At 42.9% G+C, this 10,115-nt stretch overlaps 1 protein-coding gene across 1 annotated transcript; it reads left to right on the top strand.

Moving 5' to 3' along the window:
* The first annotated feature begins 2,390 nt into the window (after positions 1–2,390).
* LOC143614750 (transcriptional regulator SUPERMAN-like) lies at positions 2,391–3,026 on the top strand. The gene has a single exon (XM_077088091.1). The coding sequence runs from the start codon at positions 2,391–2,393 to the stop codon at positions 2,967–2,969; it is 579 nt and encodes a 192-aa protein (XP_076944206.1). The 3' UTR covers positions 2,970–3,026.
* The last annotated feature ends 7,089 nt before the right edge of the window (positions 3,027–10,115 follow it).

Raw genomic sequence — 10,115 nt, 5'->3', positions numbered from 1 at the left:
CCAAAATATTTGTCTTCTTCGACCCAGATATTTTAACAATTATCAGAGACGGCTAAAATAGAGATGAAAAAAAGAAAGACTTATCTTAACTCAAACTCGAGCAGTAATATATAAGAGTTTAGCAACAAACAGTTATGTACGATATTAATATTAATATTACTTTAAAGTTGAACGTCATGACAAGAGTCACCTAAACATGCATGGAGATTTAAAGGCATATTCAAGTTAAGACCAACAAAAAAGATTTTATATAAAAGGTGTAAAATAAATTTATGCATGTAAACATTTTCATTAAACACAACATTTTGTAAATGTAAGGGCATGCGTTAAAGACGAAGGAGAGCTAGCGATGCCAAATTACTTGTCTAGGCTCTAGAGTGACATGTTTGGACTCTAATTAAACACCCCACATAGCGGCGCCAAAGGTGCTTAGGGCAACACGAGGAACTGACGGTTTAACATTTTACCCAACCATAACACATTACTCTAATAAGTGTGAAATGTGAAAACCTTTTCATCGATTAACTACGCGCTTATGTGAAATGCCCATTTCACAGTCACTCAAACTACCCATAACAATAGCTTAATTAATTGTTCAAAACAGGGTGCTATATAACTCTTTTTTTGGGACCATCAAATATATTATATTATTATAACAAATATCTATGATATATATAAAAGAAAACCCTAAAATCCTATGTGTCGTCATGTGGTCGCTCCCCCCTTTTATGGAAGCAGCCAGATTTCTTAATTTTTAAATGGAGACCTCTTATTGATTTAACTCAAATTCATGTGTATGGGTCTTACCAAAACCAGATAGCTCTTAAACGGGTTATAACATCTCATTAAATTAAAAATTAATCTTACCAATTATTTAATATGAACATCCTATAAAATAGGGATATACTAAAATATAATATCCAATTTAAAAAGAAAAAGAAATTATTTATAACTAATAAACAATTTTATAGTAAAAAACATAAGCGGGTCATGGGTCACCAAATCCAGATAGCTTTTAAACGGGTTATTACATATCATTTATTTATGAAACCCTTTTATCATCAAACCCTAAGTATATTATTAACATTCTTACAATAAGGAAAATTAAAATCCAAAAAATATATATTAAAAAATGAAAAGTGTAAAACAATCATTCTCTCAAGCCATCAGATTGCTTTATTTGTAAATGAAGGCTTCTCACGCATTTGATCCGAATTCACGGGTAAATGTCTCACCAAACCCATATAGCTCTTAAACGGGTTATAGCATATCATTATATTAAAAAATAATCTCATCAAATATTTGATATGAAAATCCTATAAAATAGGAATATACTAAAAATTTATATATCCTATTTTATTTTAAAAAAACATATAATTTATAATTAAGAAACAATTATTTAATAAAGAAAATAAACGGGTAATGGGTATCGCCAAACCCAGATAGCTTTTAAACTTGATTATAACATATCATTTATTTGTGAAACCATTTCATCATTAAACCTCAAGTATATTAATTATTAATTTTCTTACAATAAATAAAATTAAAATCCAAATATACATATATAAATATTAAAAAACGAATAACGTAAGACAACCCCCGTAATACGGGGATACAATCTAGTATACATATATATCTTGAGGTTTGCACTCAACACAAGTTGAGATAAAGATCCCAAAGTTTTACGGTTTTAATATGAGTATATGACCATTAAACCCGTCAACTCACTCCAAAAAGTAGCATCATGTCCACGTTTTTGCAGATCATATAAGTTGAAACAACATTAAATCTTTGTTGATAAGATTTGAGACAAACATAAAGTCGCTCCAGATGTGACAACGATGATGTCTACGGATGTGTTTTCACTTAAATGTTATAGTGCAAGTACGTAGCTTTTTCCTTTGACCGTTCCATCCAAATTATGTAAATTGTAACTCTTTTGTTTTCATATGTATCAGATTGCACAGAGATATTAATTTGCAGCATTCATGTAGAATACCACCATCATATTGCTTCTACAAACCGACACATATTATAGGCATCCATTCCACTGGAATAATATGTATCTATAGTAAAACAAATAGTTTTGTACAAAATAATTCAAATATTAGAAAGAAACAGCCATTATATCGGTGCTAGATTTGGCAAAAAGGTGTAGCCCTGTCACTAATAGGATTCTACTTTTGGTAATTAGTGACCAAACATTCCAAACATTTTCAGATAACTACCCCACAATCTTAATGGCATTAATTTCCACCTTCTTCTCTCTCCATAAACTCCAAATCTGAATCTTGGTTTTTGTATGCAGCAGTTCTTGCTGTGTTATAATCTTCAAGGGTTTTGTGGTTTGATTCATTGCCTTTCTTAAAAAAGAAAGAAAAAAGATAATAATGGAGAAAAGTAAATGTGTGTGGAATCAAGATCACAACTTTATTGGTTCAAGATCAGCAACATGTCATAGGTTTATCAAGGATTCAAGAGATGATGTTCAAGATAATATTATTGGAGAGGTGGCAGGAGACCATTTGGTTAATGGTTTTGCATGGCCTCCAAGATCTTACACTTGTGCTTTCTGTAAAAGAGAGTTTAGATCTGCTCAAGCTCTTGGTGGTCACATGAATGTTCATAGGAGAGATAGAGCCAGGCTTAAACAAATGTCAAGTTATAGTGCTTTGTTCAAGCTCAGCCTCCATCAAAACCCTAATTCTTATAACCCTTGTTTCTCACCTCATTTTTCTTCAAACTTGTCATCAAGCTTAACCTTCTCATCTTACTCATCTTTACAAGAAGAAAATGTAAGCATGATGAAATCACATATACCAAGTTTTGGGTTTCATGGTATTCCAAGTGAAAACGAGGGTAAGGTTGCAACAAATTCGGAGATTGTTAGATGGAATTCAGAGATCGGTTTGCTTGGGGAATCAAAGTCAGATGATTTGGACTTGGAACTTCGATTGGGTTGCTCTTAGTTGTTTTAATAACGTGTAAGCGTTCAACATTAAGAAGAATGGAGTTTTGAATTGTTTCATAATCTCAGGTTAATTAATCTTCAATATGATATTTGATTAGCAATTTTCTGCTCAAATATTACATCTATAGCTACCATGGATGTGAAACAAACGTATACGCACTGTCACATACGTATTTGAGGGGGGAAATTTGTTTGATAATTACTGAACTAGTGTGTTTGGAGTGTTGAACCATCATAATTCTTATGTAGTTTATAAAAAAGATGAAGTAAACCAATTTTTTTTAAAATTTATTTTGTAAGAAACTAATTTCCCAACATATATCATGTTATCAGTTATGCTTATGAAAATTCGACTACATTTTCCGAATCAGTATTTTCTAGTTTTGTATAGAATTTAGAGATCATGTATATCAAAACTATATCCTTATAAATGATAATAACAAAATTATTAACAAGTTACAACAAGTTATAAATATGCAGAAAACCGTTAATAAAATATACAAATATAATACTTTCAAATCAATTACGGTACTGAAATGAGGATGTGAAGAAACACTAATCTACCTCGGGCAGATTACGGATAATCTGGGGGTTAAATAGATGTTTCCCACGAGGGTTAGTTCCGGCAAAGATGGTTGTTCTGATGACCTGCAAAACAGACACCGTGAGCTCGTCACTGAGAAGGGGGGGGTACCTCCTTGTGACCACCCTCCGGCGTGAGAATCAGACTAGATTGCTCTGAATATAAGTGTATATTAAGAGATTGCTAGAGAAGATAAGATAATGAGATCAGATAATGTTCTTACCATTCCAAGGTGTTGGAGCATTTATAGCCGAAGGTAGGTTTCCAAGAAGGTACAGCCGGCTTAATAGTATTCCTGTTCTACCAACAGTGGGCTACGCACAAGCCATGCTGGTTGGTGGATAGGCTGCGGCTGATAGTGACAAGGCCGGCTGTATACTGTTCCTTTACTGCCGGCTATGCACTGTTCCACCAACTGTAGGCTACGCACGTCCCACAGTGAGGGTTGGTGAGTAGGCAGCGGCTAATAGTGACAAACAGTACTAGAGGGTGCTCCTCCTCGTACTGTTGTCGGTGAGCTGTCACCCTGTGATTGGTTCATGGGCTGTTTTGGTCAGATCGTCTATTTTGCCCATACCTTGGCAGGTATAGTACAAAAGATCTTCCAGAAGCATACGGACTGGCTCATTTGGGCGGGAGTATTCCCGCCTTGCTCATTCCTTCAGGTGACATTACTGAAGTATCAAGAGTTAGTGCCTTGTGCGTGTAGCCTTGCTATTAGTGCGGGTAGCCTTCCCTGATGGCTTGTATCCGCAGCTGCGGGAACAGGCGGGGTACTTCACCATTGGGAGGCTTTCCCTGCTGGAACAGCTGGCGTACTGCGCGTAAGGTCTTCATCTCTGGGCATGGTGGGTCCTGCGGAAGCAGTTGGTCCTTGCGCAGACGTCCCTCTTCAAGGTGAGTCTTGCGGGTCCAACTAGGCTCTGCTGGGACCTACCTCCTCAAGTCCCCCCAGTCCAATGTTCTTCTCATGAATTAATAATAAGTGAGGTGAACTTTTGGACTTTAGCAAGGGGTTTTGAAAAGGGTTTTTAGTTTTAAGGTTTTCCGTGGGGATTCTTCCCGCGGTTTTCCTAATGCCACGCAGAAATTGCCGACTTTTCTGCTTGATCTTTGGGTGTGATGCGGGTAGGTCTGTAACCTCCTCGCAAGTCAGGAGCGTTGAGTTCCACTTGTGTAGATTCTCCATGAGGTTTTGGTAGTTTTGAACATAGTGATCAATTATGTTTAAACAACCAATTCCATCTTGGAGGTTCAAACAGTCTAGTTCTCGACGTTCCCGCTATGCGGGGATGTTATTCCCGTTTCCGCAAGCACTGCCCAGAAGATCCTTCTTGGTTTCAATTCCCTGTGGAGTGCTAGGTATGTGAAGGGTTTTGCCTTGACACTGTACCCGTACTCGTCTTATAGTTACTTTACTTCCAAGGTATTCCTGGCTTCAATTCCCTGCGGGTGCTAAGTATGTGAAGGGTTTTGCCTTGACACTGTACTCGCACCCGTCTTATAGTTACTTGGTTGCCGAGGTATTCTTGGCTTCAATTCCCTTCAGGTGCCAAGTATGTGAAGGGTTTTGCCTTAAGACTGTACTCGCACCTGTCTTATAGTTTCTTGGTTGCCAAGGTAAGGGGTATTTTTCCGCTTACTTTTGAATCTTTTTGAAATTCGAAAAGTTGGTGAAAGGGTAAGAACAGTCCAAACTATTGAAACGTCGTCCGACGGTTTCTTCTGACAGTGTCAGGACGTGCAGGAAGTTATGGCGACGTGACAGTATATGGTCATTCCAGGCGCTTTTTCAGGCACGAAGTGCATCTGACGGAGGTACACCCGATGACGATCGCCAAGATCCGCCACTTTGAGTGGGTGTGCCTCATTCTGGGCGTGGAGCCCCACGTAGATCGGTTGATGACCTTCTACTCCTGGAGGTGCATCCAGGGGTGGTACACCTTGGTCAATCGGATCAAGGGGTTGAAGATCTGCGCTACCGAGCGTAGTCTTCGGTCGTGGAAGCGTGAGTTTTTTTATATCTCCGCTCGCGTCGTCCCCCTTGCGATGACCTTTAAGAATGGGAGAGCACTCCCCGCCCTTCACGCCCTCAACTACCAGGAGGCGGAGTGGTTCGCCAAGATCTCCCGGGTCCAGACTCCGGTGTACCGCTTTGCGGAGTCTGGGATGGTGATGCTTGGGATGAGCCGGGTGTGGAAGGAGGCGTCGCAGGTTCCCATCGTCCTCGAATACGGTTTGAACTCTGTCCCTTACGGTATGCTCTGTCTTCTTTGTTGATATAGGTTATTCTTCTAACTGTTTATTTTTTTATTTCAGAGGGGAATGACTTGCAGTCGCTCCTGCATCTGCGGGAGGCTGATGGTCCCGCTCGGATGGTTACTCGTGCTCTAGATGAGAATGAGTTGCCCATCCTTGAACAGACGGCGGATCGGTTCGTGGAGGTCTACCCGCCAGGCCACGAGATCCTGAGCGCCGGGCGGCCAGGTAAGGAGTTATTCAACCCTCGACCTCTCAATGCTGAAACCTCTGCTGGAATTCCTCTAATCTTGTCTTCTGATAAGGAATCCGCAGATGGTCCTCCTTTGGTGCGGAAAAAGAAGGCTGCCGGCGGGAAGGGGAAGGCGAAGGTTGCCTCCACTGCCGATCCGGTGAATCGGTCTGATTCAAAGACCGAAAACGAAGAGGTGGCGGGGAACCCAGGTGGTGATAAGACCACTGCTCCGGAGGCTGCGACGACTGTCACCTCCGGGCAGCCCAAGATGACGACGGTGAGCGGCGTAAAGAGGCCGGCTCCATCGGGTTCGTCCCCGCCTGTTCGCACTTTTAGGCTCAAGAAAACCCGTAAGTACAAACTTCCTTTACTTTTAACTTCATAGCTTTCCATCATTATACTTATATATCTTCTTTGTGCAGGCGTGGATGCTACCGCATTCCAGGGTGGAGCGGGGAGGAGCACCTCCGGACCCATGACGGTAGGTTTGGTCAACCTACCTGAGGCGATGACCCAGGCGTCTGCGCCTACTTCAGTTGGTTCAGTTGCTCACCCGGATGAGCCAACTGTTCCAACTGTGACGACATCTCCGCCGGCTGTCAGTGCCATATTTACTGAATCTTTCACTGAGCCGGCGGTGACTATTTCTGCGGGCTCCTCCGCAGCGGCGACCACGGTTGTGAGTTCACCTACGGTATCGGCCTTCTACCGCGGCGGCCTCCACCATGCCTCCTCCGTCATCGGCAACGACGGCCGATCCTTCAGGTATGCTTGGGGCTTCTCGCCAACCTCTGCCTCTTTCCCATCTGCCTGACCTCTTGGATGGATTTCCCTTGGGTTCAGGTGATGGGTTTGGCGGCTATCGGCCTGTTGTCGACCCTACAGGTGCGTAGGGTTGTTATGGCCTTTTTTTTTTTTTATATATCATCTTTTCCTAACTGCTTTTTGTTTTTTGCAGTGTCGGATTCCAATGAAGTGTATGTTCCACGATGGAACATCCGCCGAGGAACAACCCTTCGCACGCCTGTGGAGTGCGTGGAGTGCGTGGAGTGGGCTCGTCACGCAGCTCCCAGTGGTGCGTTGGGGGAAGCAATGGCTAGCTACCAGGAGGGTAGGCTAACCAATGAGCTTCGGATTCTCCTGGCCCGGATGCAGCCGCGCGTCGAGCTGCTTTGTCGTGAAAACGACAAGTTAAAAGCAGCTCGTATCCAAGAAGTAGCTCAGGCGCGGGCTGTCCGGGAGGAGAACAATAGGCTTACCGCAGTGGCTGCGGAAAAGGAGAAGGCCTTCAAGGCCCTTGAAATTGAAGTTCAGGCCCGTCTCGAGGCCCGTTCCAAGGCTGCCCAAGCTGTTAACGAACAGCTTCGGCTGGCCAAGGAAACTGCACGGAACGCAACTGAGAGGGCCACCAAGGCTGAAGCTGTTGCTGAGCCTCTACGCATTGAGAACGAGGAGCTTAAAGCCAAGCTAGAGAGGCTCCAGCAGGCTCATGATGCCTTGGCTATGGAAGACGCCAAGAAGCTCCAAGAGATCTTGGACCAGAGGGGCGTGCTTGACCACACTGAGCGGAAGCTAAAGGGCGTTGAAGAGGCTGCTGCAAAGGAAGTGTTGCTTGCCAACCTTAATAAAAGTGAAGCCGAACGCGCCCGTAACCAAGCTCGCCCTCCAGGAGGCTATGGTTGCCAAGGAATGGCTTTTTCGAGAAGCGTTGTCTCAGGTATGCGTAATTTCATAATATCTTTACGCTTTTCTTTGTAAATAGAAAAGGTTTTGATACTTGTATTTTTTCTTGTAGGTTGTGCATCGAGTCTTCACGGACACATCATACGACGATGCCATGAGCGCAGCCCTCAACGCTTCTCATGAGGATGGGGAAAAGGCCGGCTTCCTGCTTGGTCTAGGGTTCGTTGAGAAAGGCATCCCGCCTTCCAACTTCCATTTATTTGATGTGGATACTGAAGCTTTATATGACAAAGCAGTGAACCAGTATGCCGCCTTCCCGCATCCGGTGGTGGAGAAGGTGAACGAAGTTGCTGCTGCTGATGATGGGCTAGCTATCCTTAAAGCTTTCCTTGAACCGCCACGCTCTACTGATGGTGCGGGTCCAAGTGGAAGTGGTCCTGAAGCTTGATCCTGAAGATCCCTTTCCACCATTAGAGTAGATTTTTATTTGTATAGCTTCTTTTGTATGCGGGTATGTACCCAACAATCTGTAATATTTGAATTTCGATGGAATAAAGATTATTTGCTAATTCCTTGCCTTGTTTATTTTACGCATATTTTGATTTAACTTAGCAATTTCTTTAGTACTTAGATAAGTTAACTTTTTAACGTGGCAGATTATAAGTTTAAGTTTCGCTTCCTCTTTCGTGATTGTGCGGGTATGACCGTCACTTTCACTTAGTAGGATGGCTAAACTTTACTTATATCTGTCCTGCGTGGAAGTTTTCCTCATCTTTTCCTTAGAAATTTTCTAAGTATTTTGAATAAGTTAGCCTTTGTACGCGCGGTTGTTAATAGGTTAATGTTCAGTTTCCTCTATCATGATTGTGCGGGTAGGACCGTCACTTTCATTTAGTGGGATGACCAAACTTCACCTATAATTGACCTGCGTGAAGGTTTTCCTTATCTTTTCTTTTGAAATTTTTACCGTTTTATGTGTTTATGCGGGTTTTGCCGCCTTCCACACGTAACGACTTACTTCTTCCCATATTTATGCGGTGAATACCGGCATATCAGTGTGGGAAGTTCATAAGTATAAAGGTAAGGCTATCAACACAATGTGAAAGGAGATTCATTTCCATTAGAAGTGGCTCTAGGCCTTTTCTTTACAAGTCTGGAATTGATCTACATGTAACATTTGCGTAATTGAGCTCCATTCCATGTTCTTGGGATGGGAGTGCCATCGAGCCTTTCGAGCCGGTATGCGCCCTTTCTAAGAACTTCTTTGATAATGTATGGCCCTTCCCAGATCGGGGCCAGTTTTCCTGGGCGTTGTTGGTTCGAAGCCTTGTTGTTACGCAGTATGTAGTCTCCTACATTGAAGTTGCAGAGTTTTACCCGCGTGTTGTAGTACTTTTGCATTTGCCGCTTGTAGTTCTCTTCACGCGCTGCGGCTAAGTCTCTGCGTTCCTCGGTTAGCATAAGGTCTAACCGTCTTTCCGCATCATTGTCTTCTGGCTGAATCAAGACCCTTGGTGAGGGTAAACCAATTTCGACCGGGACCATGGCTTCAGTGCCATAAGTGAGGCTGAACGAGGTTTCTCCCGTACTGGCCTTTTTCAGCGTTCTGTTTGCCCAAAGGACGTGCGGAAGCTCGTCCACCCAGCCGGATCTGTGTTCCAAGAGTCTTTTCTTTATGCCTTCGACGATGCTCTTATTTGCTCTTTCTACCTCACCATTACCCTGCGGGTGCGCCACTGAGGTAAAGGTGTGAGTGATTTGAAGTTCTTCCAGCCACTTTTGTAGCTTCTTGTCAGCAAAGTTGGTGCCGTTATCGCTCACCAAATTCTGTGGAAGTCCAAAACGACAAATAATAAATTCCCAAATAAATTTTTTGATATGTTTCGCGGTTGTTTGGGCTAAGGGTTTTGCTTCTATTCACTTGGTGAAGTAGTCGATGGCTACCACTAGGAACTGAACGTTTCCTGCTGCTGTAGGAAATGGGCCTGTCACATCGATGGCCCACTTCTGAAATGGCCATGAAGAGGTGACTGGAACAAGTTCATTCTTCGGGCGATGCGTGTTGGGTGCGTAGAGCTGGCAAGACCTACACTTTCTGGATGTATGCCAGCGCATCCGTATGCATCCCCGGCCAAAAGTATCCTGCGTTGTTTAGCTTAGCTACAACAGCGCGTGGACCTGCGTGTACTCCACAGATGCCTTCGTGTACTTCCCTTAGGAGGTAGTCAGCATCTTGGTTGTCCACACATCTTAAGAGTGGGCCAAGAAAGTTACGTCTGTAAAGGATGTCATCGATGAGTTGATAATTCAGTGCTTTACAGCGTAGTTTTCTTGCCTGTGTTTTTGACTCTGGTAGTTTACCCGCCGCAAGGTAATTTATTATT

Source organism: Bidens hawaiensis, unplaced genomic scaffold, assembly GCF_021521415.1.
Source record: "Bidens hawaiensis isolate Kalapana, Puna unplaced genomic scaffold, B.hawaiensis_p1.1 tig00040833_1, whole genome shotgun sequence".
In the NCBI taxonomy this organism is placed as follows: domain Eukaryota; kingdom Viridiplantae; phylum Streptophyta; class Magnoliopsida; order Asterales; family Asteraceae; genus Bidens; species Bidens hawaiensis.
This window is presented reverse-complemented; position numbering and strand designations above follow the sequence as displayed.

Coding starts and splice junctions, on each gene's coding strand:
- LOC143614750 (XM_077088091.1), top strand. CDS start 2,391: ATGGAGAAAAGTAAATGTGTGTGGAATCAAGATCACAACTTTATTGGT.